Raw genomic sequence first — 24921 nt, 5'->3', positions numbered from 1 at the left:
CCAAGTATGAGACCACTAAGGACACCAAAAATTAAGCATTATATAAGACTCCACCTCCTTTTTTATGGCTTTAGTTTTTGGAGTCCTTAGTGTTTTCAAATATGTATCATTTATGGAATTTGAAGGAACTACACTAAAAATGATTTCTCGAATCTCATGTTTTAAGTAATAGTTAACATAATTTAACAAACATATGAAGTCACACCCACCACCCTCCTTCCCCCTCTTTACTAATCATTAAGGATGACACCAGATCAACATGAACAATTAACAAAGTGAAACTCTTTATGTTAAATTCATCCTGGGAAGTGTGCTGAGAAACTTCTCACTGCTAGTTTTAAACCGAATCGTATGTTAAAGATATTTTTCCTCAAAGGTGTTTTTATATTAAATACCTACATGTTTTGTATGAAATGCTAAAATCAGTAATATATCTATTTGGGGCCAGTCCGGTGGCTCAGGCGGTTAGAGCTCCGTGCTCCTAACTTCGAAGGCTGCCGGTTTGATTCCCACATGGGCCAGTGGGCTCTCAACCACAAGGTTGCCAGTTCAATTCCTTGAGTCCCGGGAGGGATGGTGGGCTCTGCCCCCTGCAACTAGCAAGGGCAACTGGACCTGGAGCTGAGCTGCGCCCTCCACAGCTAAGACTGAAAGGACAACTTGAAGCTGAACAGCACCCTCCACAACTAAGATTGAAAGGACAACTTGACTTGGAAAAAAGGCCTGGAAGTACATACTGTTCCCCAATAAAGTCCTGTTCCCCTTCCCCAATAAAATCTTTTAGAAAAAAAGTAGTAGCTATTTGATTAAAACAAAACCATGGCGTTAACATCTGAATCTGGTCATCACAGTGTATTTCTTAGGCAATTGTTTCCCATAAATAAAACTGTAGGTTACCGGGTCAATTGGTAATTTTAGGACTGCCTCTCCGTACTCAAGACGAGCTGTATCCACAATTACTGGCTAAAAACAAGGTGGAGGTTTCTCTCATGGATGGAAACGGCATTCTTTTCTAACCAGGGCCATTGATAATTCTGACAAATTTTCTCTCTCTCTCTCTCTATAACTGGATTGAGTGCTATTCCTTAAGATTAACTAGAAATGCCACCAAAACGAAACTAATTTTACAAAGCAGCCGCAGCTCAAGTCCGGAGGTCCATCTATTCTGTGAGCAAATGGTTGACAAATTGGGGGGAAAAAAAACCAAACCTAATTTATTGATACTTCCTTGTATCATCATAAACAAACAAATCCCCTATTAAGGAAAATATTAGCCTAAAATACTTTTGATCAAAATCAACTGCTCAAAGAACTTGGGATTTTATTATTTCACCCTTCAGAGTTCATGGCCACCTCTATCACGTCTGTGTTCCGACCAAAGTGCATTTTATACTGGTGTGAGTGATTGTATGACATTTTAAGGTACGAATTTTTGTAGTACAACTGGCTTCCAAAGGACACTTTATATTCGAGCAGTACAAAAAGGCCAAGGCATTATTACTTCTTCAAGTTCTTTTACATCAATGTAGTTTCCAAAGAAAACATCACTCCAATTAATTACCTTGTATTTGAAAACAGAATAGAATTAAACAGTGAATTTTACAGGGCACATCTTTAAGAGTTGGTTCAAGCTATGCATTTATGTAGCCAAGATATTCCAGGTGCCCATAAGAAAAAGCCCCTTGTACTTAAAAAAAGATTTTTTTTTTAAGTACTTAAAACTTGTACTTAAAAAAAGATTTTTTTAACACTTCTAAATACTTTTACATGCAATTTACTCAAAGTAGTTCATTCTATAAGTGTACGTTACATGAAGAAAAAAATACTTTTACTTTGGCACAAGAACCAAAATCTCCGCTACAAAATGAGTAATTCAGAATGAGCAAAAACATAAGCTCACACATTTAAATAGCAAATCAAAACATGAAATAAATGAAAATGAACTAAGGCAACCTATCTTGAATTGCACTTAAGAAAAACTGGTCAAAGAATGGAAATAACTACATGGCCACTGAAGCCAAGAACAACTTCATTTAGAACATTCAGGTAGTTGGGAGGAAATCTTGTTTTAGTAATTGAGAATTACTGCCTCAATACCCCACTCATAGTGAGTATATAATAGTAAAATCAAAGAAAAATCACCTCTTCCTTTCCCATAGAGAAAAGAGAGCAGTGGCAGGCGTGGGGATGGGCGTGAGATGAAGACCCCTCTTTGCTTACTAATATAAATTTACACATACACACTCTTAAGTTACATATAGGACAATCTCAGGATACCACTACCTCCAGGACTGGAGTACTAGAAAGTTTAGAGAGTAAATAATTGGAACAATGCTCAGTAGACAAATGAATACTGGAAGAGGAGGTGTGAAAAGGAAGGTGCATCTGGTGTCAAGCAGATTTGTCCTGTGGTGGTGACGGGATACTGTCGCTTCGTGTACGTGTGGAGGAGTGCTCAACTTTAGGTTTGCATATCACCTGCCAACTTAAACGAATGCCAGGCTCCAACCACACTTTCTTCTGAATTGACATCCTCGGGCTGAGCATTAGGAATGCTTCAAAGCAAATTTGTGTAGTAACAGAGTCTAAGAAACTTAAATTCAAGTTTCAGGAATCCTTGGAAAGGCTCTCAGGACAGAAAACGAGATATCGGCCATTTTAGCTGATCAGAAAACCTTCAGAAACTAGTTTTAAAAATTCTTTAGGTACATTTTTGAGTCTTATTAGGATATTAAGTGACAATCCTTTACAAAAATTAGAAAATGTAAGATTTATCCTATAAGCTTATATATACAGACATGGATACATACACAGGTCTTGCCTGAGAGCACAATGAGCTAACAATATCATTCCAGGACATTAACCAGGTACTAAATAAAGCAGAATGTTTTTTAAAAGTGGATGCTCTTAAAGACTTTTAAAATACACTAGAAAAAAATATATTGAAACATGTTACAAATAAATGACAATATTGAGCAATACTTCACCATTAAAAAACACCACTTTTGGAGTTCAGACATACCTCCATGCAGTGCTAATTATTATAGCACCTTTCTAGATTAGGCCGGTAACTTGTAAGAGCTGTGAATTTTATAAACTATTACCTTTAGGTTTATACATTCATTTCTACAAAAGCCACACATTCACAAATTTTTAGTGACCAAGATTTTAAAAGTTGTGAAGTAGGCAATTTTTATCAACATCATAGAAAAAAACTTTTTGTGTTTGGATATACTCCAGTTAAAGTAGAGAGACAGTGTATTGGAAAAGATAATGTTGACCGACATCAAATTTAAAGTCAACTACAACCTCTATCCAGTCAGGGTTTTCTCTTACTATACTTGGATGGTTGATTTCTTTTTTTAAAGCCAAAGGGCACAGCTTTGTATTTATTTTCAGCAAATCTTAGATCTGAGTGCATAATCTCAGAGTGATTACTTTTCATTGTTACCTCTAAATTTCTTTCTGTGTAAGTTCGCTAAATATTCCTGCCAAGCTATTAATTTGTCTTGATTATTATACACATACACACACACTTCTTCCTAGATAAAAGGGAGGTTTTTTTCCAAGGGACTAGCTGATTGTGATTATTTGTAAACTCCAAAACTAAAAGTAAAAAGGTGGAAGAATACGTGAAACTTAAATAACTTACCTTAGAGATTTAAGTCCCCAGTGTCAAAGTGACACACCAGATCTGTGACACACACACTACTACCCTACGGGTATGGACGTCAGCTGAGGCCAAATCACAGTGCAAGTGGAAAAGTACAGCAACAACCTACCTTCCCAGACGTGAAACTATGTTTTACCACCAGACCAACAATTGTTGTAAGCTCAGGAACATTTACAAGAAAAAAAAAAAAATCAGGCACAGTGGCAGATTTTTTTTTTAATAGTTATATTTCAAACAGGTACAACGAATGGAAACTCTAATTCACGGCAGGCAAACCTGGGTGTGCAGAAAAGTGACAGACACACATTTATGTTTGAGCTGTCAACCCTGCCTTTATATCCTCCCTTTTGTTAAGTGGCCAATCTTCAAAGTGGCAATACAGGAAAAACTCCACCATCCCTGCACCAGAGTTCTCCGGGCACAGTACCACCTTATTGAAGGTCTCATCTTGAAGGTGCTTTCAGCCATAAAAAAGAAAACATGTTAAAGAAAGGAAACAAGTCTGCTCTTTCCCACCCACAAAGTAGTCTCACCTTCAGTTCTAGCTTTCTTCACTCCAAAGGGTTCCAAATCTTCCAAGCATCTCTTGCGATTTGTTCCCACACTAACATGATTAGGAAATATGTTCTGATGGCCCCCATTTAAGGTGCCATTATTATAGAAACGGTTCAGATGACAATTCTGGAGGTTCAAGAGAAACTGGGCACATTCTTGGAAACCCTGGGTTTGAGCAATGTCTGCTGCTGTCAGGCCACTGGCATTTCTCAGGCTGTACGATACAAAAACACTGAATTACATCCCATTAGCATTTTCATCTGGTCTCTGCTGCTGAACTGACTAACTATCTGAAGGTGTTATGAAAGAGTATACAGATTTACAGCAAATCTTCATTAAAGAAGGAGTTACTCATCCTAGCTCTGTAACTAACTTCTCTCATGTACATTTGATTACGAAGCAAGATTTGGGAGACAGTAATTTAAAACTCAATATACTAAAATTAAAAAAAAGGCATCTTCCTATTTAACTTCTCAAAATCATTTTTGTTAGTCTGAAGAACCTAAATTTATGCTAACTTCAGACTTAACCTAAATTCTATATTATCTGCACTTAATTTTAATAATCCATTCCTTTAGCTTGAGTAAAATCATAACAAACAAACATGTACTGAAATTGTCCATGGCATTCATTAACAATCGGCTTCCTAAAAGCAAAAGTAATTGGCTTATTGATAAGCCAGATGCTAACATGTGACACCATAAGTGGAAGTTTGGAAGGATATTAAAATAATTTATCATTAGACTGGAGATCTGAAAAGCTGAGTTTTTCAGTTTTTGGCCTTGCCTAAGAAAACTAGTAGGAATGTTACATTTCAGCATTCTAAAGCATTTGAGCAGCTATTTCCTGTGAAAGCCTTCTAATACCATTATAGGAACTCGTGCCCTAGGCCTGAAAAGAATCAACATCTTATGTGGCTAATAACACTGATGAGTAAAGGTCCAATGTCTTCTATAGTAGCTTAGAGTCAAATTAAAGGAGGAAGGGGTGGCAGAACGTAAGTGAAGGATCTGAATTAAGATGAATATAACAGAATCAGTTGAGCTTGTAAACCTTAAGAAACAATGAAAATTTAGGAACAAAAGCAAGTCCATGTTGAAGTACCCCTGAAACACAAGAAAATACTCTGCTCTGTGAAATAAATCTGTAAAAAAGGCAAAACAGATTGTTAGCTACTTGGTAAACTGAAACTGGAGAAGTACTAAACAGCAAAGACACCTCCCATATCTACTCAGCAAGCTATGCCTATGGACAGAGCAAAGGTATGATCAAATGCAGGCCTTATTTTGTGTAAGTAAAATAAGCAGTGCAGAATGTTTGATACTTGTTTCCCAGGTTACTGTTAATGCAAAAAAAAGTGGGGGGGGGGACTTTCAGAGTGAAAACTACAGAAGCACGGACAAATAGTTTTTCATTTTAAAGACAACAATAAGCCTTGAGTTCACATTTCCTGCCATCATACTCATAAAGATCCAACCTCAGAAATGAAAAATCTATGTATTTTTGGACAACCACTAAAGATATCTTCACTTCTTAAAACATGAGATAAAGAAATGTGTTATACATTTCAAAGAAAAACAAAAGCCCAAACTCAATTTGATCAGATACAAGAGAGACAAGACTTGAGAATCCCAGAAACCAACAATATTTCCTTAAATATATAAGGCAGTTGTGTGTGGTACCAGTGCGGACTAAAGTTGACATTTTAATTTTACCTCATGGCTGTGAATTCTGATGAATATTATTTTAGAATTTCTTAGTATTTTTATTTTGATATATGAATTAGATGAAAAGGAAACACCAAAGTTTGGGCAGAACAAATTATGAGTATACAAAATGATCATATATTTGATTTTTAATTATAAACATGTTCAAGTGAGTGTATAGATGGAAGATTTTTAAATGGTGTTATTTCATTTTCAGAAGATATCACAAGTGAAGATGGTCCAAAAACGTCTCCTTTGTCAAAAATGTGAACAAAAAAATAAAAATTGCCACATGAAAATTAAAACAAAATCTTCAACATTTGAAAAGATGAAAACCCAGAACATAAGCAAAATTTATAAAATTTTCTACAGGTAAACATCAAAGAATATAGAAATGAGAAGCTGCTGCTTAAAATAAGGAGAAATAAAGTTGACAGTAAAGATTACTCCTTAGTGGATCAGAGAATAAAAGGAATAGCAATAGACTTTTTACATGGCATTTACCACCATGAATGCCAGTTCACCAAGGAAAACTGAGATGCGTAAAGAGCATACCAACATTCTGAAGTTGCTGAAAAGAATAACATTCAAAATACACTCAATTCCTTTTCTCTTCATTCAGAAACTGAACAGTAGACTGAATTCTGGTTAGAACAGCAAGTTTACTGTTCTTCCAAGGAAATATAGCCTTAAAGAAAAATAAGCAACAAATTAGAGCCAATATCTGGAGAGCAGAGGTTGTAAATGTTAGACTGGGAGTACATGCCTAGACCTAATACTGCCAACGTCTCCTTGCCCTGCCTCCTCTCCTACCAAAAGGAGTCAAACACTTGCATATCATTCAGCTTACAAAGAGCCAACTATATGTCCAAGTTGTGTAAGATATTATTTTCAAAACTCCAAAAAAGAACTACAGCCAACTCATGCCATGTACTCTGCATGTATGGACTAAGCAAGTAAGACAGAAAATCACAAGTCAAACTGAACTTCTGATTCCTCACGTAACTTTGGGGGACCAGTAGTTAGAATGACCCAAAAGAGAGATCTAAACATTCTAGAAAATATCAGATATCAGAATCTCGGACATATGACTGTGGAAGAATTGGGAGATTATAATTTTGGCACTATCCCTATAGTATTATCGGAACTAGAGACATAAAGTATCCCTTCTCTGCTTCTAATAAGATATAGAAGATTTCAACTACATTATTTTTCATGTTACTAAGGACTGAATGTATACAATATATAGTTTACTTTAATAGCACTTATGTTCCTCTCAAGCAAAAGATCTGTTAATACCTGACTCTGGTACACAACAACCAAGCCACCATTTCCCTCTCCTGCCTCCAAACGTTCTCCTTTCCATCTCCTCTCCTACCTACGTATATTCACGCCTCCATTCCCTACCCCTGTGAAATGTTTAACTCGTAATTCTGCTGTGCTCACATTTAAAAACTTGCAAGTGGCTGCTCAATCGTAGAGTGCATATTATAGAAGTTGGCCAGAAAGGAATGTCAGGGATCATCTAATCCAGGGGTAGACACCTTTTCTGTAAAGGGCTAGAAAGTATCTTAGGTCTTACAGACCACAGTCTCAATCACCACTAATCTACTCTGTCGTTGTAGTCTGAAAGCAGCCTCAGACAATATGTAAACAATTAAGCTTGGCTATGTACTAACAAACCTTTATTTATTTATGAGCATTGAAATTAGGATTTCGTATACTTTTGTGTCACGAAATATTCTTTTGATTTTTGTTCAACCATTTAAAATTGTAAAAATCATTCTTAGTTTATGGGCCATTCAAAAGCAAGCAGCAGGCTGGAGACATTGAGTAACAGTCAACCAACAGGCGATACCAGTAACTAGTCCTCTACTCTTAGTAACAGATGTCTATGGGTGCCTGAAAAAGTCTTTCTAGTAATTTTATGCACTACTAAACTCAAACAAAAAAATAACTTTCAAAAAGTTGCCAAATCTGTTACATCACAAAATGTTAAATACTAAGAAAAATATCTAAAGGTAAACTTTAGAAGAATGTAAAATGAAAGACCTTGAGAGAACACAGAATACAATCATTCCTATTTCATTTGAGTGCTTTCTGTTAAAAGTTCTAAGAGTCTTACAACTGAATAAGGCAATGTGTTTAATATGAACAAGGTAAAAACTATCTTTATAGATATTCATTTCTCAGACCACTTTTTAATATTTAATAAGTAGAGAGGACTTTCAAATGTATTAGAGAGGTTGAAAATCACGTGGTTTTCCAAGTAAAACCTAGAATAATCGTTAAATGGTACCATTCTCAAAACACTAATTTTTAACAAAAGAAGCTCAGGTCTTTAAATTATTTTTTCATATAAGCTTTTCTATTTGTTAGGCATGTTTCAATTTTGATTTTTTAAATTTAAATTTTGTTTTAATTAAGAGTTGAAACAGTAATTCTGGTTAAAATGTTATGATCAATTTATTAAACGATCAAACTCTATTTGGTGTTCCACATTTAAGTAGATATTAAACCTAAGCTACCTCTATTATTTTCCTAAAATTCAATGGGAGCTGGGCACATGAATGTGACTTAGGATTTAGTTTCTATGGTAACATCACATTCACATGTGGTACTTTACAGTGCCTGGAATAAAATGTTCAAAATTACTCTCAGTAACAATATTTTGCATGAAAATTAGGGTAGCAATCAAAGTGCAGACTATTTTTAGACTAAATCTTTTGAAAACATAAACTTTTGAATTTAGCATCTTCAGTTTGATGCACTTGGACAAACACTAACTACACCTGATGTAAAATTTTCCTTTGTCCTTTTCTGAAAACAAGACAAGTCCCATGTCAGACTAGGTCTTTCTAAAGCTTTAAGTTCACCCTCTCTGGTCCTTTCTAATATCCACTTTAAAAAGCTTTGAAAATGGGCAGAGATTTAAAAAAATTAGACATTAGTCAACTTGGTGTTCAAATGGGGTCTAGTTTAAGTTTTAAAATGGATTTTCTCTAAAAGAAAGTTGGTATGATCATATTTTTAGGTTGGTAAGATCAATTTGCTACCATTGATTACGGAAGCTATGATGACTGTGCTTATATCTGTAGGTTCTAGTTCCTGTAAGTCATCAAGAACCTGAAAAGCCATCACTGGGCAGGCCCCCATTTTCTCCCAATAGTCCCTAGGATCCTTTCAAAATTAGAGTATGAAAACATGGGAAGGCATAGAATAATCTTTACTATGAATTATTTGTTCTGCTGAATAACTGACAAAATAAATCAAACTTGTATTTTTAACTTTATTAAAGTTAATGCTTACATATTTTCTGTAATAAAATTCTAAACAGAATATTAAAATTTATTATACCTAAGAATGTCTCCCCAATGAACTTTAAAAATCCACACTGGTGCCAGCCAATCCCCCATCTATTTTCCACTTACAGTGTCACATAAGAAGCCATTCTAATAAGGACAGTTTTTTGGGTTTCTTTTTCCAATTTGAAAAACCACGGATCAGGAAATACCTGAAATATACTTTTTAGAATCTGAGTTGTCACATCACTTTCAGGATGTTTTATTTTTGTTAATGCCATGTGACAATAAAAGATAACCACAATTTTATATAAATGATATTTCTGTTAAAATTCTGATCTCAACTTAACTATTGTTAGTTTACAAATAAAAAGGTAGATATCATAAATTAGGGTAAGCAAAGCATGCAAATCTAAAGAATCTATATCTGAATTCCTAGATTAGCATTAAAACCAATCACCGCAACAAATACCTCAACAGTATGCCTCGTGTGGAGAAAGGAAGCCATACTGAACATTCAATGCCACAACTGTAAGGTTTTCGGAGAAGCACCTGTGGCAGTTTCAGCAGTTTCTATATGGAATGCTCCCCCTTTCTAGGATTACTTGAAAAAATCAAGTCAATTCGAATTACGTAGCTGTAAAACATTGACATGTGTAGTTTTTACAGATTCAGAATCTTCTGTGTGATTTAAAACGGGCAATGGTTCATAAAACAGGAAACTTAAATAATAAGGGATCACATATTTGCAGGCAACATTTGGATTAAAAATACATATACATACATGAGGTGCAGAAGCACATTTATTGAGCGTAAGCCATTGTCATGTGACCTCCTTGACCAAGAGCTATTGCTCTAAAACACTGCCTTCTCAATCACTTCTAATAATTTTTAGCATGAAGCCAATTTAATTATGTCAATATTTCAACAAAATTTAACAGTATGGACTAAAAACCATTAACTCACGATTCTGGTTACTTTAAAATTTGGTATGCTGTATCTCAAATACATTAGTAACTATTCCTAGATGGAAATAAGCAAATACATGGAATCATTAAAAAAAAAAAGATAAAAAACATTACTAAATGTCCATTTGTACAAACAAAACATTAGCAAACATCTAAATTTTCTTTAGTAAAAGAAAAACGTGTATTTTTAACCCTTTGGTATCCAAACTCTTAAATTATTATGAAGATTTTCTTACATATATTCATTAGGTAACAATAGGAAGAAACTATTTTTGAAAGTTTCTACCTGTATAAATTTGGTGCCAAGTTTTCATTTCAAGTTCAACATTAGTGAGGATAGTTTTATACTACAATTGAACCCCAATTATGTTTGCATACATTAAAATATAAGTGCATCATTCAAATAGTCTTATGAAATACTTATCATGCTCCCACTATAATGTAGCAAAGGAAAAAATGTGGATCTAGAAAGCACTGGTTTTTGGGGCGGCCGGATGGCTGAGTTGGTTAGAGCACAAGCGCTCAACAACAAGGTTGCTGGTTCAATTCCTGCATGGGATGGTGGGCTGCGCCTCCTGCAACTAAGATTGAAAACGGCGACTGGACTTGGAGCTGGATGGGCCCTGGAAAAACACACTGCTCCCTAATATTCCCCAATAAAATACAAAAATAAAAAAAAAATCACAGGTTTTATTTGAAAGCACTATTTATGAAAACAGTAGTTAAACAAATATTAAAATCTATATATTATTCAAGCATAAAAAATAATCAAAATTCTAAACTAAATTTGTCAACAACTCTGGAATGTTATCAGTTCACCATCTGCTCCCGCCCGGCAGGCAGAACTTTAACAACTATTTCATGAAGCAATTCCTCTACCTTGCTTTAACACTTTAATAAAAAGGAAAAAAAAGAGTCAAGAAATAGCAAGATGAGACAAGTCTGCCATAGTGACCATTAGGTAAGGGAGGCAACACTAGGAGATAAGGATGACTGGAATGCAGAAGATGCAAAATCAGAACCTGCTAATTCAGTCATAATTCTAATAAACTTCACAGCTGGACTATTATTCTGAAGGGCAAAAAAGTGAACAAATGCAAAGAAACTACAAATTTCAAACATGAATGAATGGCTAATAAAGTAAATCTGGGTTACATTTTGCCAAGGGCAAAAGATGCAAACAAACATCTTGAACTAGTATCAAAAACATACTCATCACATGGTTTTCCCTAATGGAAATGCTACTTCCAGATAGGGCTCTATGAGTAAAACAATGATGGGTTATAAACACGGCCACCAATTATGAACCAAACTAAACCAAATCCATTTCAATGAAAAATTCCTAAACGTTCAGCAATATATTTCTGCAACATTAAAGTCTATTCAGATCACATTTTATTTTTTATTTTTTTTTTTTTCTAATTTTCCATTTATTATTGCTATTTAGTCACAAAAAAGATTAACACTCTCCAAGAAATTTATTTTAGCATATGCCATATATTGATATAATAATTTTATATGAAGAGAAACCACCAAGGAAGTAACTAATATGGTGTCCTTACAAGGAAATAAAGGAAAGGCAATAAAGAAATTCTTCCATATAAAGACTTTTGATCTGCATCATTTTTTCCAAAATATAAAACCTTAATATTAGAAGCAAAGAGAAAAACAGCAAAAGAAACAGTAAAACAGAAGACCAACAATAAGGAATTGCTCTATGCAGATGTTTTGCATATGTAGTATATATGTATGGACTGAGTTACAATAAAAATACTTATTATAGTCAATTCTCATATAGAGTTAGAAATAGCAATATCCAATCTAGCACGACTGGACTGACATTTTCTCAGTCTTCAATTACATGATGAATTAGAGCTGTGCAGCAGTCATTTCTGGTCAGCAGTATCATGATAAATGCTTGATAAGATATAATTTTTCTCCTTGTTCACTTGTAAAAATTGGTGCCTTTTTGTAATGTTCTACAAGTTCTTCCATGGTGCTGAATTTACGCTGCCCAATGCAGTAGACAGTCAGATCACATTTTAGACTTTTGTTATTACAGCCAACTGCGCGTTTTCTAAATTAGGCAAGAAAGTTAGCTTTAGAATGAGTCACTGAACTTGTTTATAAAAGGCTATAGATGCTTCTCTAGCTATTTGATGATCATATGTAGTTAAGTTCTTGGGTTAAAAGTAATTAAGTTAAAATACATACCATTTAAATATCTGGTTACAACAGAATTAATGGCTTCTATAGGAATGCTCTCCTATAGAAAGCCGAGACTTTTTCATAACCTAATTAAACACAGGCACCTGTATAATGTGGTATTAAAATGGACTAGCAAATTTGCTGAGATACAAGTATTAATGATTCTGGTTTCACTCTAAGTCCCACTAAATCCCTTTATTTTTACTGAGGCATAAAAAAAGCTACTTTAATATTTGGTTGATATGGAAACATTCTCTACTTTAGTCTCTCAAGAAAATAAATACAAAGTAACCAAAATGAATTGGTGCCAAAATACTACAAGTAAAGATAATCCAAGGCTCAAAATCTGCACTTTACAATGTTAGTAGTAAAAATATCTTAGTTATCAGCAGATTTTCAAAAAATTTTCAAAAGCCTCTTTCTGAAATCACGTTAAAACAATCTTATATTATTACCAAAAAAAAAATGAAGCAACAACTTTTCTGTTAGTAAATACCTTTTTTCCAATCAAATATCCTAAGTGTGAAGCAAGCAGCATTCAAATGTTGGCTGCAATGAAAAACTGAACTTCCATACAAGAAAATTAAGGATGATGACAATTTAAAGTAACAAAAACTCCACACTTGACACACTTGAGAAAAAATGAGAATGAGAAGCATCTGTAGAAGTTTAGTTCATTTAAAGTATACAAACATTTATTCTGGTCACAGAACTGACAATCTTGTGTATTTTTATTTTTAGATGTAAATAATGGCAAATAATAAAATGACCATCATGTAAGTAGAAATAAAACCTCACATGAAAAAGAAAACTTGGCACCAAAATTCAAGACGTAAAGTAAGAGGGGGGAAAAAAAAAAACTCCATCAATATACTCACGTGTGGTGCTAGAAAATGTAATACGATGCCCAGCAGCTGACATGCGTTATCTTACAGATGCAGCCTACATTGACAAGTTAGTTATATAACAAACCATTCTACCCACAGATGTGTGGGACACATGCCCTCACCATTATCTACCCAACGACCAAAAAGCATCAACTTAAGACTTTGGCCACTTTGTGCAGCAGATAAATAAAAGTCAAAATAGGAATTAATAACAAAATTATTAAATACCACCAAGTGTGATAAAATACTGATATGAGACAGTTTTTAATCTATTCATGGGAAAAGGAAAAATTTATATTATCTCCTAAGTATTAGGTCATGTAATATGTAGAATTACTAATTTGGCCCGTTCTGAACTGGAAAAAAATAAGTAACTTTAAGTAAATTATGTGTCCCCTGATACTCCTAAAAAAAAAAAAAAAAAAAAAGGCATTTATTTGCTAGAACTACACTTTCCCATATGAACAGCATTATAGGAAACAAGTAAAATAGATCTAAGTATAATAATTTGGGGGACTCAAACTGTTGGGTACACTAAAACTGTTAAACACAGATATCAAAAAGCAATTTACAATTTAGCTTACTGGCAAAACTGACATTTTATCTAGATGTTAAAACTAAATAAATAACACAATATACAATTGCAATAAATAATGATTACTTGTGCTCCATCTCCAGGCCAAAGACTTATAATTTTAAGTCGCTTTTGGCTAGGTGGCTCAGGCTAAATACTTCTACAAAATATCTCAAAGTTCAGTCAAGGGAAATCACCATAATGCAGGGTCTCGAGGGAGTGGCTCTTATACTGAGAAGGAAAAACAGACTGGCCCTCGAGGCCATGCTCAGTCACACTTGGTGGAAAAGAGACACTGGAGGGTCCTGTAACCAAGGACAGAATTGTAAATAAAATGATCTCATTTTTTAAAAAGACACCTATTAAAAGGACATAGCAATAGATATTTACTGGCTTAAAGGATTAAGCTATCTGTTAAAATGAATAAAACTCACATCTTAGTAATAAAATGTTCAGGACCAATTAACAGTATTGTTTAAATATTATTGAAAAATCAGTCATTAAAAAGATCAACTTCTAATTATTATTCCAATAAATGGCAATTAGGTGATTTAATCAATTGTTTTATACGACTCTGTATTTTATAATCAAAGCTTCTGTTATTAAAGATTTGAGTTTTAATCTAAATATAGTTAAGAAAACTGCATATATATATATATATGTAACTTTGCTTTAAAGCAATCCATTGAGAATCATCTCAATGCTTTTAACATTGTATAATACATATTCAATTGTTTTTACATTACCTTAAGTCATAACTACAAATGAAGTCACATGGTTCCCTGCAATGTAACAGTTAATCAGGTCAGGTCATATTTATAATACTAAATTGCTACATAAGTAAATGATCCAAGCTGGAACTAATGACTAATGTTAACAGTAATACTTAATAAAACAGAAGCTAAGATACTAAGAGCCTAATGACAGCCCCTGGTATTAGATAGGCCTTGCATTAACATACATGGTTTTGCCGTCCAGAATCTATTTTCAATATTTATTATATACAGAGTCAAAACAATGAAGTGGAAACCAAAGGGTTAAACTAAATTAGTTCTGTGGGTTTTATTTCTCCCAAAGTCTAAAATTTCACATTTCCAATTAAAGTGGTTTGTAATTAATGTTTATGAAATATTCAAGACACTCAAGGTAAAACAAAAAAGTTGATATTATCATAGTTATTTTGGTTATTCCAGCTCTATAGCTTACACTCAACATTTAAGGGTGAAAACCGCATCCATTTTGTTAATGCTGTGAACTGCAGAAGAAAAATTTTTATAATATAAATCTTTAAGAGAAAGTTAATACAAATGAATACCTAAAATAAATGTACAATGGCATGGCTAGCTAATGATTTGTATACAAAATAACATGTTTTAATTAATACACTTAAATAGCAATACTGTTCTACCAAACTATAAATAAGCTAGTTGATGTAAACCGTACTAAAACAAGGATATGCTAAAATAATGCCATCAGTATCAAAAGCTCAGAAAGAGTTTGAAGTATTTAATGTATATATTTACATTTCACAAGGAGTTATAAATCATTAACTCATAATAGACTTTAAAACATAATGTTCTCACATCTGCTAAAAGATGAGGTAAAAATTTAGAAAAGCTAACTGAAAATTTTTTTTTGAGCTAGAGGCCTGAAAAAATATTCTAATCCAATCAAAGGCCCTCGTTTCCAAATTGCAACTTGGCAAAGAAAAGTTTGAAGACTTGCCCACAGTGATGCAACTAGTTAGTGGCAAAGTCAATGATGCCAGGTTCCAAATTTAATTTGTTAACTGTTCTTTCCATCCTACTCTCCTCTCTCTCATGGCAAGAATTCTAATAGTGCTGGGAAATTAAAGCCCCTTCTGCTAGTGGTCAATTTAACCCACACAACAATTTTGCTTACTAACACTAGCTGATCTAAAAAGCAAAATCATATTACTAATATTAAAAACAAAGTTCTAAATGCTGTCTCTACACCCTTGACTACATCTCGGTTGGGGAAAATAAACGAAGACACTTACTGGATGTGAGCCCCGTTAGCCACCAGGGCACTGATGCAGTCCAGGCTCCCAGAGCGAGCTGCCTTGTGAATGGGAGTCTCGCCCTCACAGTCCTGAAACAACAGAAAGCAGCACGCAAACATTCAGATCCAACAAGACCTCCACATTTTAAAGTAAATCATTAATACAGATCAGGCACCACCCATTCATCTTTGAAGTAAAACAGTAGGGTGAGCCAAATTTGAAGCAGAACATGAAGAAATGTAGGTGTGAAGAGAAAACAGAAAGCAGCCCAGGGAAGGGGGCACATTCGCCTGAATTCTTAGGTCAAGAACAAAAAAGTCATGGGGCATCTCCGGCAATGACAGCATGTACATCCCAGGTGGCTAAGAGGCAGAAGGAGTTAGCAGATTCAGGGAAAGGACTTTGAAGACTAATGCAATCATCCAAAAAAAGATGAATTAATTTACCTGTCTGTGAATAGAAAAAAATCTGAAATACAATGTCATTCACAAGCTTTCGGGTAAGTAAGAGGTAAAGAAAGAAAAAGCAATCAAGAGAAGGAAGTAATTTCTGCTAGAAAATTGATTTAGGACCTTTTGCTGGGAAATTCCGAGTGGCTAAGCAGCAACAGTTCCTGAATTAATCACTCTTCAACGTCACTGGAAGCTGAACTTGGCAGAAGAAAACTACCACATAATTAAGGGATAAAGATATAAAGCAGGAGTGGAGCAACTGCTCAAAGTGTGTGGTACTTAGGAAAACAGTTCATAAATTCCATCAATATTTGAGCTCCTTCACTAACGCGTATTAACTCACAGGGGGAAAAACTGAGGTGAGAGCTAAAATAAACGTAGTAGTAGATTATTTTATAGAAAAACATGAAAGACTTGACTGCTTGGTGGAGGTGAAAGTGTGTACATTTATTTAAAAATACGCTCAAAAGTGATGTAAAGTTCTAAACAGAATAATCCCATTTTTAAAGAAAGACACAGAAAACCATGTTGCTATACAGGGAACTATCTAGTGAACTCAAGATTTTTAAAAAACAAAAACATCCCCCCAAATGGGGGGATACAGAGGAGGTACATAATAAAGACAAATAAAAATTACGTATGACTATTGCCAGGAAAAACTGAGATTTAGATAAGGTTTCTCAAAAAACCCCCAAAAACAAAACCCTCAAGAAGAAAAAAGGTTTTCTAAAATGTTCTTTGGAATAAAATAAAGGGTTTTCGCTACTGTTTCTAAACGATGGTGGGACCGTAACAGGTGACAAGAGGAAAAGCAGAACTACGCTGCTCCCGTTTTGTGTTACACAAGAACATCTTCAGGCTGGGAAGGGACAAATAAACACTATTAAAAGAAAACTGAGCCAAGAGAGTAAGAGGAAAGAGCCATTTTACGATTACTCACATCTCGAGCTCAGACCAGTCACATTTTAACAATACCAAATAGTTTGTAGTATAATTCTAGAAATATTGTTGGCAAACTGAATAATAAAGTGGGAGAGCTTACCAGAAATTTGAAGACAGACAAGTCACCCTGAATTTTAAGAAAAATCTTATTTCTAATGTAGTTACAAGAAACTATAAAGACAACATCAAGTGCCAGTAAAATTCTGGAAGGGATATTAAAGAGATGTCTTGCAAACACAAAAAGTAATGCCCATGGGTAGTCACTATAACAAAAATTAATCAATTGAAAACTAACTTCACTTCCTCTTTGTGTAAACTTAGACACTGAGCTTCTAAGTTTCCAAAACCCCTTATGCCAACCTTAGAGATGGCAGAGAAAGTATCTATTAAGCTTGAGGAAAACAAACTTAGAACAATTATTAGGTTGGTGCAAAAGTAACTGCGGTTTAAAAGGTTAAAAAAAATTGCAAAAACCACAATTACTTTTGCATCAACCTAACAGTCACTAAAATGCCACAGACTAAAACTAGAAGGTGGGTTAAAACTAACAAAATGTTATTAAGAAATGCTGTGCTAGGTTCAAAAAAAATTACATTCACACAAAAAAGCACAAGAAAAACCTACATCTGGTTTTCTAACAGTGCATCTGGGAAATGAGAAAAACTGTCTACCTCAAGATGAGTCCACAGTATGTTGGAAAAGCCAACAGAAGGGCTACTAGGCCTCAGGGATCACTGGGTGCCTGTCACAGAAGCCCACTCATTACCTCACAGCAAGATGACGAGATTCAGACCAAAGCTCATGAGACCACAGCCGACTGCACTCCTTCCAGGAGCAAGGTCAGGATGCTTAAGAAACCCAAGCCACACCCTCTTACATGAGAGGACTTGGGGTATTGAGCCATGTGGTCAATTAAAACACAGGGAGGGCTGCGGAGAGTGAGGGACCTGGCGAGCCTTGCCCTGGGAGCGGAGTTCAGGAGAGATTTCCACACAGTGCTACCTACCTAGAGCAGCTCAGAGGAAGGGAGGGGGCAAACCTTTTATCTGTGGAAAATACTGAGCTGCTGAAAATGTTGTAAGAAAAAGGGGCTGCTAGATTTTAAAAGGTCTGAAAAGCATTAGACTATTTCTTTAGCTGTCAATTAGATGCTATGCAACCATTTACTGAAAACTAACATACAGAATATTCTGTACTTAAATTCCATATTAATACTAAATACTAATTACTGCCATTCATGCATGACCTAAACTTTATTGATAAGGAGATTGAGAGCTACAGACCAAATAAATGACTCGCCCAAGGCCAGAGAGCTGAGAAAGCAGTGTGGAATCAAGCCCCAGTGCCCTTTCTACTGGGAGCTAGGAGGAGGAGAGGAAAATGCAGGACCAGGAATGACACAAACGGAGAGACAGGCAATACGTATGCAATAATGGTATACAGTTGCCAATTCATGACTCCTGAATAGGTAAAGAAACAAAACTATAGAGAAGTCTGTATCCATAAAGGCATCCATGCGTGGAGATGACTGAAGGAAGAGAAAGGAGTAGCACAAGCCTAAATATTGTGCCAATTCCTGAGTTCCAGTTTAGTAACAGAAACAAACCCAAAATCCAGGGCTCTCTCCCTTCACCACCCTCTCTACTAAGTCTATTATGGAGAAAAATTACCCTTCTATTGCTTGCTCCACTTTCCCACGTAAATTACTGCTAACGGGGGCCGGCCCGGTGGCTCAGGCGGTTAGAGCTCCATGCTCCTAACTCCGAAGGCTGCCGGTTCGATTCCCACATGGGCCAGTGGGCTCTCAAGCCACAAGGTTGCCAGTTCGATTCCTTGAATCCCACAAGGGATGGTGGGCCGCGGCCCCTGCAAGTAAGATTGAACACGGCACCTGGAGCTTAGCTGCCACTGAACTCCCGGATGGCTCAGTTGCTTGGAGCACGTCCTCTCAACCACAAGGTTGCCGGTTCGACTCCCACAAGGGATTGTGGGCTGGGCTCCCTGCAATTGGCAACGGCAACTGGACCTGGAACTAAGCTGCGCCCTCCACAACTAATATGAAATAACTAAGACTGAATGGACAACTTGACTTGGAAAAAGTCCTGGAAGTACACACTGTTCCCCAATAAAGTGCTGTTCCCCTTCCCCAATAAAATCTTAAAAAAAAAAAAAAAAAAATCCCTGCTAAAATACCTTTCCACAATTACTTGCTTAGTAGGTGGGGTAGCTGACTTTTCTTTAGGAGAGGGGCTCGCAACTACTTTATACCTGTTCTCATCAAGGGATAAATCTTAGGGCAAAAAGCAGAAAGGAGGAAATACAGTTCCTTTGCACATAGTAGGTCCTTCATTATTAGTAGAAAAAGCATATAAAAATAGGAAAAAGGGAAAAGAAAAAAGTAGACAGGCATAAAAAGTAGCTACAAAACTTGTGGCAACAAGTCCGTTAGCCAACTCTATCCTGGGGTGGGGTGCTAAGTCTGAGAACGCTCCAGTCAGACTATTTGTGGGGTCTCTTACAACCAAAAGTCTGTCCATATAAGCAAGTTCCCACTAAGCTAAGCACTCTTCGTGTGTGTGTCCACTTAAGTGAAAAGAGTACTGAAAACACATGAAAAAACTGGCCCTCTCATGTTCTTTGTTTGTATGCTTAAATACAAAATCTTTGCATCTGGTGTCCAGGAGTCACTCGCTACATGACACTTGGCTACTTATCTGCATCTAGTCATCACCCCCAACTTGTATCTGAAGCAATATTAATTCATATTGGTCAATTTGCTAAGGCTAACTTAACCACAGATGATTTAATAGCCATTCTTTTGCTGGCATGGGTGTTTTCAGCTATCAGTGGAAATGCAGCTAAGGCAGCTGTGAGCAGGGGAGCCAGGAAACCCGGGCTGGAGGCCAGGTTTCAGTTACCAGCTGTCTGTAACCTTGGGCAAATCACCTTGGCTAACTGTGGATCACTGTAAGTCACTACTAGGTGAGAGCACTCTGTAAACAGGAAGCATTGCTATGTAAAGGCCCTATTGTCCACAAGTTAACTCAATAAATATAAATTCCAGTTAGCCCACAGGTAAAAATATCAAACTCTAAGGCCTCAATTTAAAACTCAACACCATGTAATTATAACTGGAAAAGGAAAACCAAACAAACCAAGTCAATCACTGGCACACACTTACCGGTTTGTTAATGCTGGCTCCTGCTTGAATCAACCAGATGAGGCACTGAGGATGTCCCCCGAAAGCGGCAATGTGGGCTGGGGTCTGCGCATAACGTGTAGTGCAGACATCAAGTGTGGCTCCAGCTCTGACCAACTGTATTAAGCACTCCAACTTCGAAAACAGCAGGAGGGGGGATGAAACATGCATAAATATTGGTATACTATTAAATATTACACAAATAATCTAAATTCTATAATGGAGATAAGTGGTACTCTGTTACTAATTTTCTGTTTAAAGGAACAAAGTAAGTCATTCCTTCCCAACACCATACAAATTTTAAAAGGCATCTGAAAGAAAATTTTTCTTTATATTTCTATGTGCCAACTTTTTTATATAGTCAAAAAGATCGACACTACAGAAATTTAAATATTGTTTTTCCTACCGTTGAAAAAGACAAAATAAAGACTAGATTGTATTCAGACCTCTGTCAAAATTAGGTTTTGCCACTTTCACAAACTATTCTAAAGAATAAAAACGCTAAAGTGGTTGGTAGGTTAAAAAAAGTTTGTGTAGCTACAGTAAACTGTTCAAAGACTATTTCCTGTAGTCTGCACAACTATACTCTACAGCTTTATACAACGCATTTGATGAATACCCAATTGAGGCCCACCCTCCAGATTATTTTCTTAGGGAAAAGAAAATAAGTTGAGTAAGTGAGAGGGCAGGACTTTGATTTTTTAAATCGTACAAAAATGCGAAAAAAGAAAAAGGCCTACAGCATAGCTGAGCTCTGCACGTAGCAGGTGTCTAAAAAGAAGACAGGAGAGTCAAGACATGACTCTGTAGTCAGGTACTGATATCATACTAGCCCTCTGGGTAAAAGAATTCATCACACTGAACAAACATTTAGCAAGTGCTTACCATATGCCAAGCACTGTTCAAGAAGGCCTGCTGTTCAAAGACTTACAAGGTTCAATTGGGTGTGTCCTTAGACCCTGGATCCCAAACTGCCCGTCTCCCCTCACAAAGGGCAAAGCAGTTAGTGAAAGAGCTCTAACTGCCAACAATCTTTCTCTTCCAGAGCACAGACCTCAAATGACCAACAAACAGCTATACACCCATCTCAATCGGAGGTCTCTTATCCTCTTTCAGCAACTTAAGCCTGTCCTTGCAAAGGCCAGATCACTGCAATCAACATTTTTGTGAGACAAACTCTCACAGTTGGGAGTACACTGATTTAAAACCTGATCTCTGTATTCAAGGAACTGGAATCTGGGAGTGTCGGCTGATTAAGAGACAACTTTGATATATTTTTATATATTACCTGTATTAATGCACTGAGTGAAAAATCAAAGTGCCAATATCAGTGTTAAGATGAACAAGTGTCAATTCCAACAAAAATGAAACAAGGATGAAAATCACCTGGCATGCCAAAAGCAGTCAATCTTAAAATCAAATTGAGAGACCCCTGGACTTAAATCAGTTCACTATTCGTTATGTATATAAAGGAAGGGAAGCTGTTTGCAAGGGGCAGGGGCTGCGTTGCGAATCTGTAGCCCTGAAACCTGGCCTAATTTCTGCACTGCCGGCTTTTTCTCTCAAACTGAACGATGCTTTCTCTGGCCCTTTCCGTACCTAAGACTATGCAAGCATAATTATTAATGACAACTGAAAATACTGAAGTAAATGCCTCTAGTTACAACATTTGGCTTCTAACGTTAATCTACTACTACTCATGCTCTATAAAAATAGAGATTTTCAAAAAGTTGGTGTTATTTTTAATCGTCATAAAATACACATGAAATTTACCATATTAAGCGTTGTAAAGCAGCTACGACCATCATTAATTCCTAAAGATATCTGAAGGCCCCCTTGGGTTGGTAAATATGTATTTTAAATGACCACTTGTAATGAGGCTTAAGCAGTCTACAGAAAGTACTCAACTGTCATACAATAAATACTCAACCAGAGTAGGGAGGATCCGAATCAACACCGAAGCCTTTTCAAAAAAGCTGTCCCTGCTTGTTACAAGGGTGTCTTTCCCCAAAACACATAGGGACGAAAAACGTTGAGAATCAATGCTTTGCGAGTTACCTGCAGTTTAAACAACAACAAAACAAAAGATGCCTCAGGAGGGAAACAATGCCTCAGATTACTGATTGCCTTGGGAAATCTACATTCAAGGCTAAAGGGAGAAGGGCAGGAAAGACAGTTTAACTTTTGTTCCTTAAGAGACCGACTTTCCATGGAGACTCATTTGCAACGTCTATAGTAGCACAACTTTAGACACTGCTGCCAGGGGATCTCCCAGCCCACGGGTAATTAACTTACTTGCCACACCTCCACGGTAATAACTCCCTTTCATGTCTTTCAGTAAAATAAACCTCTGATTCAATTGTATGAGGGGAATCAGAAACTTTCCTAAAAGATACAACCGTATTGTGAACGCAGCACCAATAAGAGCAAAATAAAGCAATGTCATCAGCTGGTAATAAGAACATTAACATGTTCAGCTCTTCTTGAAATGGTATTTCTTTTACTTTACCCTGCATATATTTCTGCAAAAGCATTTCTCTATTTCAACCTGATCTCACCGTTTCAGAAGGAAAACATGTTTAAACGTCCCTAAGTGTTGGCATATAAATCTCAATCATTAGTCATTTCTGAAATGCGCCATGAATCTCACTTTATGATTACTTCCCTGATAACATAAATAACTCCCATTTACTGCATAAATGAGGAAAATGTTACCTAACCTTTTAAAGTTTTAAAGCAGTACTCTGTTCTTTTTAAAATGATACAGAGAAAGGTAATCCAGACGATAATTCTACGTAACACCGTGACAGTGATTTAGACGCAAGACAGGACAACCCTCACCGATGTTACTGTATCTGGGCAAGCTAAGAGTCTGCAAAGGATACAGACAACATTCTACACAACACCGCCTAAGAGCATTTCTTTAAAGTGTCACTACTACTCATCCTACACAACGGTCTAATGACTTCACGATTCAATCAGATTATGCCCACCACCGAAATCATCTAAATACCTAACGGTGTAGCTGGCCCCGGACGATCCGTGCACACGCTCGGTCTCCGGGGACCAGGGCCGCGGAGCAGGGGGAGCGGCGGGGCCGGCGCCTCGGAGGCCGGAAGGCGTGGGGGGCTCCCGCGGCCGCAGACGCGCAGAACCCCGGGCTCCCGCAACGCCCCGCGTGCAGGGAGGCTGACCCCACCCACCCCGTCCGCCGCATTCCGCGCGGTTTCGCTCCGCGACTGTCATCCTCCAACGGGTGTCTGCTGTCCGAGCGGGAGCGATCGGAAAGTCCCCCGAGGCCCGCCAGTCACAAGTGCACAGGGCCCCCGCGAGCCCGTGCCTGGCGGCGTTCCCGAGCCGCCGGGCCTCGGGCAGCGCGCGCCCCGAAGGCCGCGTGTCCTCACCGTCACCCGAGTCGGCCGGCCGCCGGAGGCCCGGGCCCTCCGCACAGGCGACCCAGGGTGGGCGCTCCTCCCCACTCGGCCGGGGGCGGAGTCTCGGGAAACCGGCGCCTCTGGGAGGCCTCCCGTTGGCAACTCGGGCCGCCGCACATGCGCCCCAAGCCCCTCCGGGCGCCGCCGGGCCCGCTTCCGCCCCGCGCTCCCGGCCTCACCCCCCCGGGTTCCTCGCGCGGCCCCGACCGCCAGTGCCGCGGGACCTGCGCGCCGACACCTTCGGGGCACGATCGCTGCCAACCCCCATTCCGCCCCGCGCCCCCGGCGTCCCAGCCCCCATTTTCCCCGACCCCCCCAGAGAAAAGCCGCGGAAAATGGCGCCTTAAAGTGGCCGAGCCCACCTTGCCGAAGTGCGCGGCCCAGTGCACCGGTGTCCAGCCATAGAAGGAGTCCTCCGCGGCAAGGTGGGCGCGCGGCGTCTGCTGCAGCAGCGAGCAGAGCGCGGCCAGGTCCCCGTCGCGGCAGGCGCGGTGCAGCGGGAAGCGGAGCGACAGCAGCTCCTCGCTAGAGAAGCCGGCTTCCACGCCCGGGCCCACTCCCGCCGCCGACATGGCCCGTCAGCTAAGAGCGCGAACTGGCGAGCAGAGAGAACGCGCGGCTGAGGACACGAGAGGCCGCGGTCGCCCGAGCACAAAGGAGCTAGAGCAGCGCCGCTACCGCCGCCGCCGCCGCCGCGTCCCGCCGGCTGCCGAGCGGAACGCGCACAGGAGGCGGGATTGGGGGCGGGGCCTGCTGCGGCCGGTCCTACAGCCCAGGCGGGATAGGGGGCGGGGCCTGCTGCGGCCGGTCCTAAAGACCAGGAGGGATTGGGGGCGGGGCCTGCTGCGGCCGGTCCTACAGCCCAGGCGGGATTGGGGGCGGGGCCTGCTGCGGCCGGTCCTAAAGCCCAGGCGAGGCGAGGCGGGGCGGGGCCTATAGCTGCCGGGCCTGAGGCTGGCGCCGGGAGACCTCGGGACAGGAGGGAGGCCTGGAGCAGT

The 24921-nt window shown here is 38.2% G+C and overlaps 1 protein-coding gene across 1 annotated transcript in view; it reads right to left on the bottom strand.

Annotated features, from left to right (window-relative positions):
- ANKRD10 (ankyrin repeat domain 10) overlaps positions 1–24649 on the bottom strand; it is a 33747-nt gene extending 9098 nt beyond the window's left edge. The window contains exons 1-4 of the mRNA XM_081045887.1: positions 24286–24649; positions 20472–20624; positions 15894–15985; positions 4207–4442 (exon numbers count right to left, since the gene is read on the bottom strand). Coding sequence (XP_080902013.1) covers positions 4207–4442; positions 15894–15985; positions 20472–20624; positions 24286–24495 — 691 coding nt within the window. The 5' untranslated portion in view covers positions 24496–24649. The remainder of the gene's footprint in view (positions 1–4206; positions 4443–15893; positions 15986–20471; positions 20625–24285) is intronic.
- Positions 24650–24921: the final 272 nt, after the last annotated feature.

This window comes from Rhinolophus hipposideros, assembly GCF_964194185.1.
Source record: "Rhinolophus hipposideros genome assembly, chromosome: 4".
In the NCBI taxonomy this organism is placed as follows: Eukaryota; Metazoa; Chordata; class Mammalia; order Chiroptera; family Rhinolophidae; genus Rhinolophus; species Rhinolophus hipposideros.
Note: the sequence above shows the minus strand (reverse complement) of the source record. Positions and strands in the feature narration are given on the sequence as shown.